The following is a 19,036-nucleotide window of genomic DNA, read 5'->3' as shown; positions in this document are numbered from 1 at the left end:
ATAGATCAGAGAAACCGGCCAAATTTGGTGTGGAAGAAGTCAGCTCGTCTGCACTCCCGCTTCCCACCATCGTCCCCCCCCTAACCCTAGCCAAAGAAACTAAATCCTCGGGACGAAAAACGTCACAAATCCTCCCAGCTGTTTCTCCCCCTTCCGACCAAAGAAATAAAATACAAAACAATCGAGAGGTAAATCCCATGACGGTCAGCACTAGTGCCAGCAGTAGCAGTGCACGCCTTTGTTTTTTTTTTTTTTTTTGCTCTGGTCAATTCGACGCAGCAGCAGATACCGTCGTGGACGGATCGCGGGTTTCGCTCACCACCTCGGGGTAGTTAGCCCCCGTCCACCCCCCCTCCCCCTTCGGCACTCCATCCCCAGGAAAGAGAGATACGCTCTCATATTTATACCTCGCAGTCTTGTCCAGTAATGGGGACAGTCAGATGGAGTCTCTCTTTCAATCTTTTCGCCATCTCTCCCTCCCTCCCCCTTTCTCAGAATTTTCACATTTCTTACCCATGCTTACTGCACCATGCCCAAGTTGGCACTAGTAAACGCGGTTGGCGGTGATCGAGATATGATCTCAGCCGCCCTGCGTCCCTTACGTAACCGAGCAGGGGGAGGGAGCTTTTGCCTGGGATTTTGAACTGCTGCCACCCAACGGACAAACCGACCTTCAATTTAAGCATGCAGCCGCCGCAGACAGGGATTGAGGAAGCTATTCCAGCCGGGTTCTTCCGTCTCGTAGAGCTGGGCAGAAGTCTGACTATGATGGAGGTGTAGATACTTGTGATTGCCACCTGTCGATGAGGGGGAAAAATGGCAAAGGAAAAGAGGGGAGAGAACGCAGCGATGGTTTTGAAACATGTGCACGACGATCCATTATGGGTCCAGAGGATGATACCTGTGTTGATTTCGTTGCATCATGGAGGAGCCCGCGGATAGATGGTCGGAGGTTCAGGTTGCTGGGGAGAAGTGCCAGCGTGTTTCGTGTATTTCGTGCGTAAGGGTAAGTGTAAGTCTGGTATGGATACCGTCTCGGAGCCACAGTTATATCCTCAGGCACCAAGCTGGCCGGCCCAGCGGGTGATTGTTAGACCTCGGGTCACGTCCATGTATATGTAGAGAAGGTATGGCGGCGGCTACGAATCGGAAAGATAACGAACGCTTGCGGGTTACCTACACTCATACACTTTGCACCCTCAACAGTACAGTTCGTCAATTGTATGTAAACAGATCGCATCTTGCTACTCATATCCTCAACGATATTATGATCATCTATCTGATGCATCATCATTCGACTTCTAATGAACCATATGAGTACAATCTCAAGTATAAGACCTTCAACCGGCAAACCCACCCCGTTCCCACCCGACCGGGCCCTCCGACTCTTCCCTACGTAGTCCCTCTAGATCGGTAAAATCCCTGTCCTGCAAATGTACAAGCACATATATCTATATCGCTCTCAAAACTCAATTGAACTGAGTCTTAAAATAACTTCAACTCTTCAACTCGACTCTCTATCTCGAAACAGAGGAAGCTACAAGAATGATGTCTCCCCAAGCAGCCTACACGCCCGAGCAAACGCCGACGGTCATCCGCGCCCGCAAACATCTCTCGGGAACGCGCGCCAAGCAGCTCCTCCGCGCGGCGGAGCGCGACTACAACGATCCCCCACCGCCGCCGGGGCTGGGCGAGTGCTGTGGCAGCTCGTGTGACCCCTGCGTACGGGATCTCTGGCGGGAGGAGCTGGCCGTTTGGCGCGAGAGGTGGGGGGAGGCTGCCGAGGAGGTGTCTTCGGAGAAGAAAGCCCAGGAGGGGGGAGGAGGAGGAGGAGGAGGAGGGGAAGAGGAAGATGCCGGGGAGTTGGGAGTGGTGATTTCGTTTGAATCTATGGAGTTCACCAATCCAACTGTCGGAAAGAGGCTACGTGGTTGAGGAGTTTCTAATTCTTAACTTGGTTTGTGATTGATGTTTCCGAATGATGCTATCTGATAGATGATAACTAACCATAAAGCAGACTGAGCCTCGACAAAGCTCCGCGCCAGAATATCTGTTTGAAGAGAGATGAGAAATCATTCACACCTCACTGACCTCACTCCCTGCCGGCACCCTGGCCTCATACACCAACACCAATTTCACCTCCTTCCCAGGCGCCAACTTGACCACCCACTTGACTTCCCCGGCCTTTCCCAGATGCACTGTCCCCTCCTTCATCTGCGCATCATCCCCTTCCCGGACGAGTCCCTTGGGCTCCAGGATCTGCATCTTCAACCGCTCATCGTCGCTGACGGGCACCTGATCGACGACCGCCACCTCGACGGCGTTGCTCCGCGTGTTCTTGACCCGGCACGTCCGGCGGAACACCGCCGCCTCTTCCTTCTGGGAGAACAAGCCCCCACTGCCCGTTGTGCGCCGCACCGTCGGCCGCCCGTACGTGACCTGGATCAGTGGATCCACGCCCAGAGGCAAGGTGAACGATTTCTTCGGCCCGCAGCTCGGCAGGTCCGCGGTCCCCAGGAAGGTCCCGTCGATAGTGATGCCGACTTTCCCGCGGAGGAGGCTCACGGACGCGGAGGAGTTCTGGATCTTGGCCTGAAGGAAGGCGGCGGCGCGTTGCTTGGGAACGATGGTGTAGGATAGGGTGACGGAGTCGAGGTGGAGGTCGGCGAGGAGGTGGCGTCGGGCCACGAGGGATGGGATGACGGTGCGATGACCGGGGAGGTCGTATGTGGTTGTGAGGCCGTAATCTTGCTGGAAAGATTCTTGGTGTTCCAGGTCTGGAATGGCTTTTAATGGTGGTGATCCGAAGGAAGGCTTGGGTTCTTCGGTGGGATCATTGACCTCGTCTGCATCCCCGGATCGAGAAAATGGTTGCATGAATGTTGTCGCTGTACTCATCAGCGCCGTAGGCTGAGCTTGCGAAGGCCTGGGAACACTTCCAAACAGCCCTCCACTCGTGGATCGTCCGAATCCGCCAGATTGAGGACCACTGGTGCCGGTTGGCGGTGGGTTGGCTGGCGCACCGAACAAAGGACCGCTTGTGGTGGTTGGTGGTAGTCCACCAAATAGAGCCCCCCCAGACTGCCGGGCCGGGGGTGGGGGTGGGGGTGGTGGAGGGGCTGCTGCTTGTCCGAACAACCCGCCCTGAACTTGTTGCGGAGGAGCAGCTGGTGCAGCATTACCAGAGGGTCTGGACGCAGCCGCTGCAACAACATGATTGGGCCCAAACACAGATGCGTTCCGCGGCTGCTGCTGCTGCTGCTGCTGCTGCTGCTGCTGCTGCTGGAAAAGCGGCTTGTGGAGGGTCTGCACTGACATAAGATGGCGTTGCTCAGGCTTGCTACGCAGAATGTTCTCCCAGGAGGTCTGCTCCTGGTTCCTATTGTTGTTGTCCGCTTGGACCATCAACTGCCACGCCTGGAGCGAGGGAATGCGCTCTCCCAGCCCGGAAAACGAGGCCTGCGAGGTGGACAGGGTTACGCGGGCATCGCGCCACGTCTCCGAGCACGCATTACGAAACTCGGCCCGATAGACCATCTTGGCCGAGGAGGCCGGCGTGTTGATACTCAGATCATACCGTGGGACCCAGCTGGGTCCAGCGACGACATAACTCAACCGGAGCATGACGTTGTTGTCGCCTTGTTTCTTGCCTTCCCCAACATCAGCATCACCATCAGCGAAAGAAGACTCGCCATCCAGATGAACGACCACCTCTCCGACCCTATTCTTCCGAAACGACTTCTGCTCCTTCTCGAGCCTTTCCTTCCTCTCCTTTCTCTGCATCTTCTCCTTCCTGCGGACCTGCCTCTCCTTCTCCCGCACCGCCTCCTTCTTCCTCTTTTCCTTGAATACTCTCTTCTCCACCTTCTGCACCTTGCCCATCAACCTCGCCACCTCCTCCTCCGCCTCCTCCACTTCAACAAGGGCACGATAGTGCTTCTCCCCTTCCTCCTTCCCCCGCGCATTAAACAGATCCATGAACTCCCCGACCTTATACACTTCCACCTGTTGTTGCTGCTGCTGCTGCTGCTGCGGTCTCCCAAACCCGGCTCCAGCCGTTGGAAAAACCGATCCTCTTTTCTGCTCCTGCAAGAAATCAATCAAACTTCCCGCGACATCCCTCCGGATCCCCGCCAACGCCGCCTTCTCCTTCGCCGTGCGCAGCTCCGCCCTCACGAGTCGAAGCTCCTCGGGCTCGTCGTCTGCCTCGTCATCCTCGGATGAAGACGAATCACTACTACTTTCATTTTGTTCCCCTTCGTTCGCCTCCAAAGCATAGAGCCGCGACTTGACTACCTCCGTCTGGAAATCCGTTACGCAAGCGGGACCCGAGCCCTCGATGCGGATCGAATCGAAGTCTGCTTGGGGGTCGAGGCCGTGGATGGTTAGGGTGTTGGGACCGGGCTTTCCCCCCTGTCAGTCATCTAGATCATCAGAGAAAAGGGGATGGGACGCGACTTACGTGGATCGTGACGGGGATCTCGCGGACGATAGTGGCGCGGGTTGGCTGGAAGGTGACGCTTTTGGTGGGGAGGGAGGTGAGGAGGATCTCGGTTGTGTTGTCTGTGGTGGTGGTGGTGGTGGTGGTATGGTCGGACATCTTGCTTGTGTCTTCTTTTTTTTCTACGGAAAACAAAATCCGCTTTGTCGATAGAATTGATGCCGTGAAGCGAGAGAAGATATTAATGAAAAGGAAAGAGATGATGGTGGCAAGGATGTAGGTAGACTACTCTGTACAGTACTTATACTCCGCACAGCAGCCCCTAATAGGCAACACATCAGGCAGCATGCATGGATAGCTGAGCCCAGCTCCAAGCTGCGCCTTGTGTCGCGACAAACATGATTGGTGCAAGCTCTCCTCGCTTATAAATCTAAAGACTAGCGCGGCTTTGATTCTATCATGATTGGCTGTGTGAGTCATTTGTTAGCCTCTAATCGAACTATTGGGGCTTAGCATCGCGACTAGTAACCTTGAAGGCTACGTTCCGGATAATATGACTACTTCAACCGCCTCTAGAGAAACACCATGTGAACTCCACTCTGGATGGTATTCGCTCACCCTCATAGTAAAGTAGTAGACGCTATGAATCGATTTAGGGAAAGCAAATTGCTCAGCACAAGGAGACAAACGATGATCAATCTCAAAACCAAAAGGTGCCTCGGGCGGATTCGAACTGTGAAGCACATGTGCACTTCTGTCATGTGATCTAAACATGGACTGAGAGACTTTCGGGACCTTTCCGTGCCAAAGTTGAGGTTCTCATCCGAGAGTTTATTTTTCTTGTATGTGCTTCCCCCACCACCCGACTGGCTCAGCTAAATCCTCATACTTTCCAAAAGCCATTGAAGTGTGCCCGCAATTGCTCTTTCGAGGCTACTCTGCATGATGCTGTGTAAAGCTTCTTAGGATTCTCCCTAGCTAGATGGACGAGGGGTAGTAATGCAAATGTTGTAGCGATCCGATCCACCCCCCCACCGTTCGGCGCAAACACCCATTCCAAGCAAATGCAGATCTTTCTCACCGTCAAGCAGGCCGCAAATCGAGTCGATGCGAAGAACCTGTGCCACTGTAGCACAATGTATTTAGAGCATCGATTGTGGAATCCTTTTCCGTAAGTATCACCCGAAGCTTAAGCGCAACACGAAACAGGAATCGATGCAGTCGATGAATATGATTGACCTCTCGTTTTCATGCCCCCTAGGTGGCTTGCCGAGCTGATTTCTAATACAGATATGACTTGCATGATAGTCTATCTTCAGTGTTAATCTAGCTGCCCTGGGACTAGGATCGAAATGATCGCACTGACTAAACGGATTTTATCCTGCTGACCTATCAATTGCATTCCAGCGATCGATGGACTGGGCTGCGTGGAATAGCGAACAAGAGCTTTTTTTCGGTTGGGTACCCCAATCCGAGACACGCTACTTGCTGGGAGGTCTTCTCCATAGTAGATCGACAGCGCGAACATGGCATCTGCTTCTGATGACCGTATCCTGCTCTTACAGAGCCCGTCTGGGCTTATGAATGCCTCCAACACAAATGTCGGCCGCTCGCAAGCACCATAAGATCAATTCTTCAGACATCCTCCTCTCGATGGCTTCCCTAATATCCAATATCCAAGGTCCTCAGAGCCTCCTATTCTCTGATTTGAATTACGATCTCCGGGCAGCTCTTAGCGGGCTCCAGTGCCATATGGCCCAGCAGCGGTGGGTCCCGATCGACTCCACCGACGAACTCCCGATCGAGCTGCCGTCCATGTCGATCTATACTCTGAGTTCCTCCACAACAAGGGAATTTGCCTAATCAGGGAACGTATCAAACCGCACTCCGCTACCCGCGCCATGGCACGGACACTGGTATCTGCGGATATTTTTCCTGGCGATTCAGTTCCTACGCGAACGGGCTGCGTGTGATGCCGCTGATCCACCAGGATGTCTCTTGGATTTCCACGCGGGCTCGAACGAGGCAGAAATCTGGAAAATCCGGACTCAGGACTCAGTATAAAGCATTGCTGATGTCCAGTCTTATGGAACACAACAGACGCTTGTCACAGTCCAGCGCCTCACTCTCTCTACCAGGATGGTCCTGCCCAAGCTCCGGTGCTTAACCTCGGCTGCCGTTGCGGCAACTCTTTTGGGTGCTGCGGCAGTGAATGCGGGGAACTGCTCGGTAGCCGGCATCGCCCAACCCTCGATCCCTGATGGGCAGCTGTTACAGCTGACTGCCATTCCAGTCACTGGCTACCAGAACGGCCATACCACGTTGAGCTTCTGCAATGTGACCGTCACATACACCCATCCCGGAAAGAATGACGCTATTCACACCACTGTCTGGCTTCCCCTCTCGAGCTGGAACGGCCGGCTTCAGGGCTCCGGGGGTGGCGGCTATGCAATGCGTCACGACGACTCGGTTCTAGCAGAAGCGGTCGGCCTCAACTATACCGTTGTAGCCACAGACGGTGGCCACGGGCTCGTCTCTCAAAACTCCGCCGCCTGGTCACTGGATGCATCCGACCAAGTGAACATGGCCCTTCTCGACGACTTCGCCTACGTTGCGTTGAACGATGCGGCCGTCATCGGCAAACAAATCAGCCACAGCTTCTACGGCTACGGCCCAAACCGCTCGTACTGGAACGGCTGCTCCACCGGCGGCAGACAAGGACTCATGCTCGCGCAGCGGTATCCCACGGCCTACAACGGAATCATGGCTGCGGCCCCCGCCATCAACTGGCCCACCTTCCTGGTGGCGGAATACTGGCCGCAGTTCGTCATGAATCAGCTCCCGTCACCCCCGCCGACGTGCGTGACCGACGCCATCACCGCCGCCGCCATCACCGCCTGCGACGCCCTCGACGGTGTCACCGACGGCGTGATCTCAGCTCCCGACCTCTGCACCTTCGACCCTCTCACCTTAGTCAACCGAACCATCGCATGCAACGGCACCAGCGTGACCGTCACCCAACCCGCAGCGCTAGCTGTCTCGCTGATCTGGACCGGAATGCGGTCTTCCAACGGCACGTTCCAGTGGTACGGTCTCGAGCGCGGCGCCCCGCTCTCCATGGGCAGCAGCAGCCTCGCCGCCACCACCTGCACCTCCCCAGCCAACTGTACGGGCTCCCCTTTCGCCATCTCCTCCGACTGGATCCGGCGCTTCGTCCTGCAAGACCCGGCCTTCGACCTGAGCACCCTCGACCACGCCGACCTGGACGGCATCCTCGCCCGCTCCATCGCCGGATACAACGCGATCATCGGCACCGACGACCCGGACCTCTCCGCCTTCCGATCCGCCGGCGGGAAACTGCTCACGTGGCATGGGCTGGCCGACCCGCTGATCTTCCCCAAGGGCACCGAGCACTATTACCGGCAGGTGCAGGCGCGGGACCCGGCGGTGCGCGACTTCTATCGCTTCTTCCCGGCCCCGGGCGTGCATCATTGTTCCGGGGGCGAGGGCCCCGTGCCCGTGGACCCGTTGGCGCAGGTCGTCGCGTGGGTGGAAGGTGGGGTGGCGCCGGCGACGCTGCACGCGCAGGCGGCGGATGGGCGGACGCGGTCGCTGTGTCCGTGGCCTCTGGTTTCGATGTACAAGGGTGGTGATGTACGGGAGGCGGGATCGTATGCTTGCGAGGAACCGCTGCGGCAATGGTTTTGATTTTGTGTCCTGGCGATCAGTTCCGGGTTCGAGCATCGACTTAATCGAGTATCTATTTAATCGGGCATAATTTGATCAAGAATAATGCGACTAAGCATTTGTCCGCAATATCGAAGGAGAGAAGTGCAGCTGTTCATAGTGTTCAGCCGCCTGGTACCAACGTGGTACGGTAAATGTCAAACCCAGGGGTGGTTGGTTCCCTTGAACCATGGCTCGGCAATCAACCGAGTCCCCTGACAAGTTTCTGGGTTCGCAACTCTCTCCCTGCAAGATAATATGTAGATAGGGATGTAAACAGGGAACTTATTGTCCCCTGCCGCCATTCGGAGTACCAAGCAAGGCCCTGAACAATGACAAAGATTGACTCCGCGATTTGATTCGGCATTGGAACAGGAAATCTACAACCCCGCAGCAGGAAGACCATGACCAGCGCCACCCACCAAGCCCCTCTTGAGTAAGGTTCTCAAGACAAAGAGCATATTTGCATGAAAAAGCTGCACCGAAGATAGCATCCCAAGATGAAACCGTGATTCTGTATTCTATCCCATCTCATGCGGTCCTTCATTACGATATACGCCAAGCTCGACAGGGGGTTTAGCCCGCGACCGACCCGCTGGCCATCCACCACCACCGCCACCGGCCCTACTATCACTAAGGGTACTCGTAAACTCATAACCCGCCCAGTTCGGACCCTGCGTCGAATCCGGCCACTCCTTGCCGCCTCCACCACTACCCACCTTATCAAGAGAGGCACGACGACGACGAGTGACGCACCACAGCGTGCATAAGACGGTCGCACCTATACTTACCGAGCCGCAGGCGACGCCAATCCCTATCTTAGCACCTGTCGACAGTATCTCAGTGCTGCAATCCTTACAAGATGAACGTCCATTCGTGGTGGTATTCGTCGTCGAAGCGGAAGCGGAAGTGGCAACAGTCGCAATCGGGAGCGCCGTCCACACTCCGGACCAACTATCCTCCCAATCATTGTCCGACCCAAGGACAGTAGTATCCTCGGGCTGGATAACGGTGGTCGATGGCGTCTGCAGATTGGGGCCGGGTGCCTGCGCCAGGAACCAATTGCCCGTGCCACTGCCGCTATCGCCCCAGTTGACTCCGACGAAGGCGGCCTGCAGAAAGGCGCGGCCGAGGGCATAGACAGCCCCGGCGGTGGTGGTGCCCCGGCAGGGGAAGTAGGGGGTCGGTTGGGCGACCAAGGGTGGGGTTAGGGTGAGGTTCAGCACGGCGAAGGGAATCTTGATGGTGATGTTGGCGCGGTTGGAGTTGTCCTTGGCGAAGGTGAAGGCTAGGTAGCTGGGTGAGGTGATGATGCTGCGGTAAGCGGGGGTTGAGGTGTTCCAGATGTAGAGGCCGTGGGTGCTCTGGTAGGTGACGGGGAGGTGGGCGGCGATGGCGTCGCAGGTGCTTTGGGGGAGGTAGATGTAGGGGTCCCCGGGGCTGGAGTAGACGGTTATTCCGTTGGAGGTAAATTGAGGAGTTGCCGGCGGCGAGAAGGCCTGTGGGGTTGTTGTTTGTAGTGCTGTTCGTGGTTGCGGAAGACCACGGCGAGCCTCCGCGGACCACTCCGAGACTGATGTCACGAAGCTTGATCGGGAACCCTCCATCATCGGAATATGGCTGGGACGAGACGTCCCCCAGTACGCGGGATTGATCGTACCCGCCCAGCAGCAAGGATCCCGCCAGGTTGTACGTGGGCGTGCCGATATGCATCCCGTACGAGTAGGACGGGATCGCCTGACCGCCACCGGAGGTGAACAGCTAACTGTCGAAAAAAGTGCCGTTGATGGTGGGCTGTCCTCGGTTTGCGAACTGCTGTTGTAAACTGGGGGCTCCCAGGGAGAGGACTCCAAGCTCGAGAGGGTAATTGGTCCCATCCGGGTATATCTGGTACCCCTGGTCCACCACGTTCAAACTGACGTACGGGACCACGACGCCCGAGATATCGATCGAATCGAGAGCCCACTTGGCGGTGCCGTAGATGGGGTTGTCGGTGGCAGCGCCAAAGTGTAGCGGTCCCCATGTTCCATCGTTGATGGTCAGCCGGATGGCCGTGTCGTCATACGTGGTGGAGGTCAGTTTGTCGAAGACACCCGCCCGGTTAGCATAGCAGTAGGATGATATTGAAGTATTAGAGCAAGTTGAGGAGAGGAGGATGTAGCTCTGCCAGGCTCCTCCGGGGTAGAGAGCTATCTTTTGCCGGTCGCTGCCGATTTTGACCTGGACAGCTTGCCAGGGACCATCCGGGCCGTATGTCTGGCCCGTCCAAGGCACGGTGAAAGGTGTTGCTGCATGGGCAATGATCGAAGCAATCCAAATGCTTACCAGAAGAAAAATAGAGGAGACCATGAGTGTGGGATCGTTTATTCAGAACTTCAGAACGGGATAGGAAAGAGTAAATCGTAAGAAAGGTCTGTACGATCTCACTGGGATCTTGAACGGCTGGGCCTTTTGCTTATGGCGAAAGAGCGAGGGGGTTTAGGGTGAGGGTAGGAAAGAGCGGAGTCGAGGCTGGGGCTTCAATTCTTTGTTATGTATGAAATAGTGAAGATAAGCGCTTCCACACATCAAACATTGGATCGTATTGACAAGGCTCTAGAATGAGATGAGTATGCGGCCATTCATCGACTGCATGTACGCGCTCTGCAAGAAGGTCTATAATTGTATGGTCTCTCTAGAAGAGATTGGTGCTGTACTCTACTATATCTGAAACTCTTATGAGCGCTGACAGGACGCTAAAACGGCGCGGCTTTTCCGAGCCGGGTGTGGATAAAAGAGACCCTGGAGTTCGCGACGATTCAATAGGTCGAGTTGCCGCCCAACCCTGTGAGCCCTGGACCCTTTCAATTCCAGCTGCTCGTTCCTCTACTGGGTATTTATCCCATACCCGACTCTGTGTAAGGTAAGTCGCTCATCCTGAGTATCCCACCCCGATGTCCATGAAAGCAGCTCTGACATGCAAGTAAAAACGTTCAGGGCAGTCCGGACCGTCTTGGTGTGCTGCTTCTCTTTCGCGGTTCTGTGGCAGCTCTGCCTGAGTGATTTCCCACCCTCGTTCCAGTTCATCCCTCTTGGTGGCTACACCTCGGCTCCCCAGATCGACTGGTCCCGATTCGCCTACACCCAATATGCTACCCACCGAGCGTACCTCTGCAACTCGGTGATGTTGTTTGAGACCTTGCATCGCCTAGGCAGTCGAGCCGATCGCCTGCTGATGTATTCATCGGACTTCTCCACCGACGACAACTCCAGGGTTGCGAAATTGCTCCGCGAAGCCCGCGATGAGTATAGGGTCAAGCTGGTCCCAGTCGAGCTTCAGCACCGGAAGGGCGTCGACAGTAAACCACCCATCCGACCGGTGACTTTCCCACAGCTGACAGCAAGCGCATTCCAGAGACCTGGGCAGACAGCTACACCAAGCTACTAGCCTTCAATCAAACCCAGTACGATCGCGTCTTGAGCCTGGACTCCGACTCGACTCTTCTCCAGGTAAGCCTTGTTGTTTTATCCGAACCCGCAAATTAGGGTAGGGGAGAAGGCGCTCACAGTAGCCCTATAGTCTTTGGATGAACTGTTCCTGCTCCCGCCATCGCCCGTGGTCCTCCCCCGGGCCTACTGGCTCAGTCCCGCGAGCCGGACGATGAGCACTCTAATCGCATTAATCGAGCCCTCTGCGTCCGAGTTCGGCCGCATCCAACGAGCGATCGCCGACGCCGGGCCGAACGAATTCGACATGGAGATCGTCAACAAGCTGTACCAGGGCCGCGCGGGGGATCTCCCCCACCGGCCTTATTACCTCCTCACCGGCGAGTTTCGTGCCAAAGACCATACCGCCTGTCTCGGCGATTCGCAGGACTCCTGGGACCCGGTCGAGGTCTTCAATCAGACAAAGTTCCTGCATTTCTCCGACTGGCCTCTTCCCAAGGTATGTATGCTGAATCCCAGGGCACATAGAAAGCAACTCACGGGGGTTTTTCCTTGGATGTAGCCGTGGTTCCGAGCCAACACTAGTATCATCGAGGCGAATCAGCCGACGTGTGATCTGGACCCCCAAACGAGTATCCGTGATGACTGTCGCGCGCGAGATATCTGGCGCAGCATCTATGGTGATTTTGCCTTGAGACGACAGGTATGAAATATCCCCTCTATCTAGCGTCTGTCTTGAATTGGCGTTGTTGTTGACTCTGCGTGCAGGCAGTGTGTAATATGACAGTCAAAGATGTATATACAGTATGATGGTGCTTTTCATAATTTCTTGCTCTTTTTTATCATTCTCACTTCTGTTCTTAGAGGAGGGTATTTTCAGTGTGCCTGGTTAGCATGCTGTGTAGTTTTGTTGGGAAATCCTCAGGACAGGGTTGGTGTTAGAAAGGTCAGATGTGAGAAAATAGGTCTCTTGAGCTCAAGATCATAGACAGATTTGATTTGATTTTGTCTGGCAGTGTCATATTTGTGCAGGTTAGCTTTTTAGTGTTTTTTGGTTTCTCTTTGAACTATATTTTGACGCAATAGCCTACCATGGTATGTGTTGAATCTTATCTCTGGGAACAAAGGTCCGGGGAAGATTTGCCTGCGAGGATCTATACGTGAACCTGGAACGGACGGAAGGGAATAACTATAGAAGGATGTCTTGCACTGCCAAGGGCAGAGGAAAGAGTCGCAACGCAAATGATGCCGCTTGGAGTGCTTTGGGATAATTATTGAAACACACAGGTAAATCGGCCGGTCGCAGACCGAGCAAAAAAGAGGAAAAAGAAAAAAAGAAATCGGAGTGCATCATCCGTGAATCGAACACGGGCCTCATCGATGGCAACGATGAATTCTACCACTAGACCAATGATGCTACTTGATGTCATATGTTGGCAAATAAAGTCTCATAGACCAAGAAAAAATATATAGTGCAAAACCTGCCGCTCATCCATCATCCACATCAGGCAGTCAGTATACTTCCCAGGTTTTGAGGGAACATCTCTGTCCGCGACTTCACTATTTTAGCAACTATTCTTTTACAGACCAGTTGATGCTTCGAACTATCCATCCGTAACAGCACCACAAACGAAACCCTGAACGTCATGCAACGACTGCCAGCGAATTTCGATCCGACCAAGAGATACCCCATTCTATTCACCCCCTACGGCGGCCCCGGCGCGCAGCAGGTCAGCAAAACATGGCAGTCCCTGGGTTTCAACGCCTACATCGCCCCTGACCCGGAGCTCGAAGATATCACCTGGAGTCGACAACCGCGGCACAGGCTACAAGGGGCGTGCATCCCGCACACAGGTCTCTAAGCGCTTGGGGCTTCTGGAAGCGGCGGATCAGATCTACGCCGCCCAGCAGGCCGCCGCGCTGCCCTATGTCGACCAGATCCGCATCGCGATCTGGGGGAAAGGGGGGGGGAGCTTCGGCGGCTACCTGACGGCCAAGGTCATTGAACAGGACGACAGCAGCGTCTTCTCGCTGGAACTGATCACGGTACCGGTGGCGGACCGGCGGTTCTACGACTCGATGTACACGAAGCGATACATGAAGACGATGGCGGAGAACGCGGAGGGCTATGCGGCCAGCGCGGTGCGGCGGACGGCCGGGTTCCGAAGCGCCCGCGGCGGGGTTCTCATTCAGCACGGCACGGGGGACGACAACGTGCACTTTCAGAATTCGGCGGCCCTGGTGGACTTGTTGGTCGGCGATAGGGTGTCCCCGGAGAAGGTGCAGGTGCAGTGGTTCACGGACTCGGATCATAATGTTAATCATCATGAGGGGGAATGTGTTTCTGTACAAGCAGTTGGCGAGCCGGTTGTTTGGGGAGAGGATGCGGGGGGGGAGGAGGAGGGGGAGAAGCATGGGTGGAGTCGGAGGGGGGTAGCGGTGTAGTGTACTGTACCTGGTAGTCTACATGCAACGAGTGGTATTATCATTAAAGGTCCATTGACTCACCCCCTACTGGTTCTACTAGGAATGAATAGGACCAATCCGCTGCAAGTTGCAAGCTACGTAATCAGAAAGACCATTGAGCGATAATTATACAATACAATAATTCCAGTGCTATACACAATACAAGACCTCCTCCACAACCAATTTCCCAACCCTACGCCACCGGCAACGGAACATCCTTGCCATCAACCCAGCTCCCATGCAAGCCCTGGCGCAGCCGCACAGGGAGCAAGATCTTGGCCTTGGCGCGCGTGAAATCCTCGGTATCGAGGAGATGCAGCTCACTAGCCATGGTATCATAGTTGCTGACCAGGGCCAACACATACCCATCCCCCTCGACGATCGACCCCTCGCGCGGAATAAACACGGGCTCCTGGACCATATGCACGGGCCCAGGGAAGTACACCTCCGTCTTGCCGGTGTGGTTATCATAGTGCGCCAGCGAGTTGTACAAGGGGGCGCCGCCGCCGAGCTTGGGGCCGATGCGCGCGAAGTCGGTGCCGCGGGCGGGGTCCATCAGATCGAAGAAGCAGTGGCGGTAGGCTTGCATGGCGAAGCGGTCGTCGATGCGGTAGAATTCCGAGTTGTCGGCCTGAAGGATGCGCGGGGCGGGGAGGTCGAGGTTTACATCAGACCCAGTGGCAGTGGAAGGGTTGATGGTGAAGCGCACGAGCTGCGAGGAGATAGTGCTGGGCTCCGGGGCGTTCCCGGCGGCGTCGGGCCACCAGAAGAAGACGTTCTTCTCGCTGAGGCCCAGGTCGACGTGCAGCCTGCCGTCGTCGGGGTCCTCGAAGGCGTTGGCGACGTGGCCCGGGAAGGCATTCCGGTAGCGGAACCACCTCACGTCGGCGGGTTGCGCGCCCCGCCGCGGCAGCACCCCCAGGTACAGCGGGGTCTCCGGGCTCCATTCCCAGTGCTCGCCGCCCTGCTGCATCCGCTCCAGGTCGCACAGCTGCGGGATCAGCGGGAAGACCACCCAATTCTCGGTGACGGCGAAGTCGTGGATCATCGCCACCACGGGCGCCACCAGCCACACCGTCTCGGTGAATCGTCCATCCGGGCTAATGCTGTAGTAGCACACGTCCGGCGTGCCGTCCCCGCGCGCCTCGTACCCGAAGCAGACCATCTCGTCCGTCCGGGGATCCAATTTGGGATGTGCGGTGAAGGTCACGCTGGGGAGCTGGCCCTCGAAGTCGTAGAGGCCCTTGGTCGCTAGGGTGATTGGGTCCATGGCGTACGGGGGTGAGTCCTCCTTCAGGGCGAGTAGCTGCCCGTTGAAGTGGACGATGTTCGTGTTGGCGGTGCTGCGGACTTGGAATTCCACTGCGTCGGTGAATTTGTTGCGGTATTTGCCTGGCAGTTTGGATGGGATTAGGTTGAGATCAAGATAGATTCCGTGCTGCGACGCTCAGATTGAAGGGCTTACCGATCAAAGCTCGTCCCGCCTCTCGCTCGCGCACGAACTTCTCGGTCCGCACATAGCGCTGCTTGTACGAGACCTTGCCGTCCTTGAACCGAAAGGCGGACACGTTGCCATCGCCATTGAACCACTGTTCCGGGGAAGTCAGTTCTGGCTTTTATTTCAGGAAAGTCCGGACTTACCGGGTCATTCTCAATAAATGGAGGCAGTTGCGGATCGGGCATCACGCGGTAGAACACCCCGTCGATCTCCTTGGGGAGTTCTCCCAGAATCTCCAATCGGGACACCTCCCCTTCCATCCGACAAGGCTTCATGAACCCGGAGAACTGGGGGCGATCGGGGAAGGCCGTCCTGACTTCGGAGTTTGCCATGGCCTTTCAAGTTGAAATGAGATCAGGAGGTGAGAGATTTGGGAAGTGTTGTTGCTTAGGCAAGATATTGTCGTCCGGATTGGGGCCGGCGGTGGGCTATATAAGCAAGCCATGAAGGACTTGGGGCCGATCGTGTTCCGATGTCCTGATAGTATAACTTTATTATGCCTACTAGGTACCTAGTAAGTGAGGGGAAGCTTGATCGATGCCTCGCCCAATCACTACAGCAGGTTTGGTCCACCCAGCAGGAATACTGGGGTAAAATGTGGGCCCGGAACTTCTCGGGGGTGTGAAAACTCCCGCTGAGTCAGGATATCACAATTTATGCGGAGCAGAGTGGTTTTAGATTCCCTCGCTTGCAAGTTCGGTAGTTCCATGATGCAAGTCGCAACATGGTGTCTCATTGCTTCTGGCCGATTGTAAGCTCGTCTTTGTGGGATTCTAAAGATCTTTTAGATTTAGCTACTTATTTTGATTAAGAAATGAATGTGAAATATATACTTACAGATACGATCTATATTTCATATCTACTCTTAGTAACAAGATATAGTCTAACTAGTAGAGTAGTAGTAAATAAAATAGTTAAATAGATAAATAAAATAAAATAGTGGCTTATATGTTATCTGTCAAGAGTCCAGAGGATGGTCGGCTTGGAGGCACTTGGATCTCACACCCGGGAGAAGAGAACGAGAGTAGCAGTCTAAGTGCGTAAGGAGTTACCAGTGCTCACTGCAGTAGATGTCTTCTGCTGGTTCCACTACCAGAAGGGCTGACATGGCAAGCAGAGGTGACTGATTGTTTGGGCAGCTCTGCCTTTTCATCTTCCCAGTACTGCGGCCTAAATGGTGGGGGGAGGCTTGAAAATCGATCGCTGTCCTTATACAGAGTAGACATATTTCTCCACCCAATCCCACGATGTGCAAGTCAAGACAAGAATCAGAAATCCATCAGGGCAAAAGAACCATATGTCAAGAGCATCTATCCTCGATTTGCCTGCTGAGATTCTCAGCCAGATCCTCTACATAGTCGAGGAAGAGAGTCCCGCCCATTTCATTGCACCTCTCTTCACCTGTCGGCAGCTCTACCGTCTCACCCTTCCCATCATATACCACGATCTCAAGTTTCGATACCCCTGCCACCCGCGGACAGAACGGCTGCACCGGTCCTTGCAGTCCAATCCAGGCTTATCCCTACTAGTCCGATCTCTATTCTTCGATCTGCGGCCGCGGTTCCCCACCGGTCACGGCGCCGGGTCCATTGCAGTCGAAGACTACGCGGCGGTCGTAGACGTGCTAACCCGGTGTCGCGCAGTCCACACACTGAAGATATGGGGCATAGCGTTCTTGCCACCTGAAGCTCAGGAAACCTTTGTCGAAGTCGTTCCGGGTCAGGTGGTTGATCTCAGCCGATGGGAGCTCTTACAGCATGCCCTCCGGCATCTACCTACCTTGCGAAGAATTGTGATGGCCAGAGACCGAGATTCGACCGGCTATGGCCTCCAGTGCCGCTTTGACTGCCAAATGCAAGGCTACGAGGACTTGCGTGCATTGCCGGGCACGGGCGCGAGAGCGCTCTCAGCGGTCAGACAAAGAGTTTGTGAGTGCTGCGTGACCTCACAGGGTAGCGATGGAGCTGTGCAGCGGCCCACGATCACCGGTGGTGCGGTTTATTTCAGCATCGCATTTGGACCGGGCTACACCGAAGAGGAGTCCGCAGAGGAAGCTGTGGACTTCGACCTCGTCTACGCCTGGCTGAGGACTCGTCCCCACATTCTCCGACGCATAGCCTTTGGGAGCTTTAAGACCCCGCCGCTGGGGACTGAATTCCGAGCGACGGCGTGGCCCAATCTGCACACGGTGATCTGCCCACCCTATCAGGTACGGCAAGGTTGGTATGGCGCGTACGAATCTCCTTCTGCTGCGGTCGGTCGGCTGCTTAGCCCGACCGTGAAGACGTTTGTCTTTGACTTGACCAGCTATGACCAGCAGCATGGTGCACAGCTAACTGATTTCGGAGCGCTGGAGGAGCGCTGGCTGCGGACGTTCGCCGAGACCGCCGCCGCCCCGGACCGAAGCACGGCGCTGCGGACGATCCGCGTCATTTTCGAGCCAGAAACATACCCGTACCATGACAAATGGGAGGTTTATCCTTGGGATCGAATCAGGCAGGTGCAAGAGGACATACGTCCACTGGGATTGGATCTAGAGTATTCAACCCCGACAATAACGCGAGAGGAGTACCACGACGCTTGGCAGAGGAAACAGGAGTGGCTTGCAAGCGAAGAATATCAGCGGGAGATGGACAGAATCATAGCGGCAGTGGCAAGGAATAGAAGGTAAATAGAGAGATAGGTGATAATCTTATGTATAGATAGACATATATCGCAGATTAAAGGTACGATTATAATTGCTTGCCAGCGCTGACATACGACAAAGGCTGCCTGTCTCTGGCTTGGATCGGGATGAAGGCTTGACACAGGAATAGATTGCAGGCATTTTATAGGCCTCAGTACAGCTGAGTGAACTAGAAGCTCTATTCTTCACACCCTGTATTTATAGATGCTTAAGTTCACTTTCGAACATTGTGAATCGAATAGACCAGATGACGAAAATGTAAATGAAGGGTTCTATTCAAAGTAAATCGCAGAAACAGTATTCCTAGCTTGAATTGGAATGCTTAGGAATCTTCTGTACAGACAGTAAACTTAAGTCAGGCAACAAACCTTGTAGAACACATATTCTTCGAAAATAAGGCCTGCTGATCGACTCTCAAGGCAGTGTTACTTACAGACCTATCAGTTAGCATACATTGGAGTACAAATATGACGAAGGCAACGACGGAAATATGAAGATTAAGGTCTACTTGTATTCACCAATTGGCGCTATCGAGCGGACTAGCGTGATCGAGATTCATGCCCCGCCGCTAATCCGCGATTAATCTATCTTGTGTTTTACCGGTGTGATTGCTGGACCGAGTCTCTCTCACTATAACTGCACCTGCATTCGACGTAGGCAAAGTCGGCGGTTACCAGTTCCTCAGGTGACAACTGGCATTGTTCCCCATGTCGGAGATCTGCAAGCAGGTGGGACCGTGGGGGGGTTTCTCCGCCCCCCTCAACCTCTAAGACGAGCCAAAAGTGCAGCTTGG

At 54.9% G+C, this 19,036-nt stretch overlaps 9 protein-coding genes and 1 non-coding gene across 10 annotated transcripts; 5 read left to right on the top strand and 5 right to left on the bottom strand.

Annotated features, from left to right (window-relative positions):
- Positions 1-1,548: 1,548 nt before the first annotated feature.
- ASPACDRAFT_39610 (uncharacterized protein) lies at positions 1,549-1,935 on the top strand (the record flags this gene model as incomplete). The annotated part of the gene is made up of 1 exon (XM_020200619.1): positions 1,549-1,935. One exon carries the CDS (start codon positions 1,549-1,551, stop codon positions 1,933-1,935), a length of 387 nt encoding a protein of 128 aa, XP_020060335.1.
- Positions 1,936-2,076: 141 nt separating this feature from the next.
- On the bottom strand, positions 2,077-4,600 carry ASPACDRAFT_39609 (uncharacterized protein; the record flags this gene model as incomplete). Its single annotated transcript, XM_020200618.1, has 2 exons — positions 2,077-4,404; positions 4,463-4,600. 2 exons carry the CDS (start codon positions 4,598-4,600, stop codon positions 2,077-2,079), a joined length of 2,466 nt encoding a protein of 821 aa, XP_020060334.1.
- A 1,980-nt stretch (positions 4,601-6,580) lies between these two features.
- On the top strand, positions 6,581-8,161 carry ASPACDRAFT_1863646 (uncharacterized protein; the record flags this gene model as incomplete). The annotated part of the gene is made up of 1 exon (XM_020197823.1): positions 6,581-8,161. The coding sequence occupies one exon, from the start codon at positions 6,581-6,583 to the stop codon at positions 8,147-8,149; it is 1,569 nt and encodes a 522-aa protein (XP_020060333.1). The 3' UTR covers positions 8,150-8,161.
- A 488-nt stretch (positions 8,162-8,649) lies between these two features.
- Positions 8,650-9,984, bottom strand: ASPACDRAFT_112222 (uncharacterized protein). Its single transcript, XM_020195629.1, has one exon. The coding sequence runs from the start codon at positions 9,772-9,774 to the stop codon at positions 8,689-8,691; it is 1,086 nt and encodes a 361-aa protein (XP_020060332.1). The 5' UTR covers positions 9,775-9,984; the 3' UTR covers positions 8,650-8,688.
- On the bottom strand, positions 9,929-10,516 carry ASPACDRAFT_1852908 (uncharacterized protein; the record flags this gene model as incomplete). Its single annotated transcript, XM_020197277.1, has 1 exon — positions 9,929-10,516. The coding sequence occupies one exon, from the start codon at positions 10,514-10,516 to the stop codon at positions 9,929-9,931; it is 588 nt and encodes a 195-aa protein (XP_020060331.1).
- A 575-nt stretch (positions 10,517-11,091) lies between these two features.
- On the top strand, positions 11,092-12,627 carry ASPACDRAFT_112221 (uncharacterized protein). Its single transcript, XM_020195628.1, has 5 exons — positions 11,092-11,505; positions 11,562-11,656; positions 11,727-12,092; positions 12,156-12,296; positions 12,362-12,627. The coding sequence occupies exons 1-5, from the start codon at positions 11,124-11,126 to the stop codon at positions 12,401-12,403; spliced, it is 1,026 nt and encodes a 341-aa protein (XP_020060330.1). The 5' UTR covers positions 11,092-11,123; the 3' UTR covers positions 12,404-12,627.
- Positions 12,628-12,939: 312 nt separating this feature from the next.
- ASPACDRAFT_t47 lies at positions 12,940-13,010 on the bottom strand. The gene has a single exon. It is a non-coding gene; the product is annotated as a tRNA-Gly (tRNA).
- Positions 13,011-13,239: 229 nt separating this feature from the next.
- dppIV (prolyl dipeptidyl peptidase DppIV) lies at positions 13,240-14,038 on the top strand (the record flags this gene model as incomplete). Its single annotated transcript, XM_020200617.1, has 2 exons — positions 13,240-13,323; positions 13,388-14,038. The coding sequence occupies 2 exons, from the start codon at positions 13,240-13,242 to the stop codon at positions 14,036-14,038; spliced, it is 735 nt and encodes a 244-aa protein (XP_020060329.1).
- Positions 14,039-14,214: 176 nt separating this feature from the next.
- ASPACDRAFT_1863643 (carotenoid oxygenase family protein) lies at positions 14,215-15,889 on the bottom strand (the record flags this gene model as incomplete). The annotated part of the gene is given in 3 exon segments (XM_020197822.1): positions 14,215-15,505; positions 15,525-15,648; positions 15,701-15,889. 3 exon segments carry the CDS (start codon positions 15,887-15,889, stop codon positions 14,253-14,255), a joined length of 1,566 nt encoding a protein of 521 aa, XP_020060328.1. The 3' UTR covers positions 14,215-14,252.
- A 965-nt stretch (positions 15,890-16,854) lies between these two features.
- On the top strand, positions 16,855-18,373 carry ASPACDRAFT_39602 (uncharacterized protein; the record flags this gene model as incomplete). Its single annotated transcript, XM_020200616.1, has 2 exons — positions 16,855-18,224; positions 18,325-18,373. 2 exons carry the CDS (start codon positions 16,855-16,857, stop codon positions 18,371-18,373), a joined length of 1,419 nt encoding a protein of 472 aa, XP_020060327.1.
- Between the last annotated feature and the right edge of the window lie 663 nt (positions 18,374-19,036).

This window comes from Aspergillus aculeatus (assembly GCF_001890905.1).
Source record: "Aspergillus aculeatus ATCC 16872 unplaced genomic scaffold ASPACscaffold_2, whole genome shotgun sequence".
Lineage (NCBI taxonomy): Eukaryota > Fungi > Ascomycota > Eurotiomycetes > Eurotiales > Aspergillaceae > Aspergillus > Aspergillus aculeatus.
This window is presented reverse-complemented; position numbering and strand designations above follow the sequence as displayed.

Bases quoted from the DNA above. Each gene is read 5' to 3' on its own strand.
- ASPACDRAFT_112222 (XM_020195629.1), bottom strand. From the start codon at position 9,774: ATGGAGGGTTCCCGATCAAGCTTCGTGACATCAGTCTCGGAGTGGTCC.
- ASPACDRAFT_112221 (XM_020195628.1), top strand. From the start codon at position 11,124: ATGCAAGTAAAAACGTTCAGGGCAGTCCGGACCGTCTTGGTGTGCTGC. The intron at 11,506-11,561 runs GTAAACCACCCA...AGCGCATTCCAG, and splicing joins GCACCGGAAGGGCGTCGACA to AGACCTGGGCAGACAGCTAC. The intron at 12,297-12,361 runs GTATGAAATATC...CTCTGCGTGCAG, and splicing joins ATTTTGCCTTGAGACGACAG to GCAGTGTGTAATATGACAGT.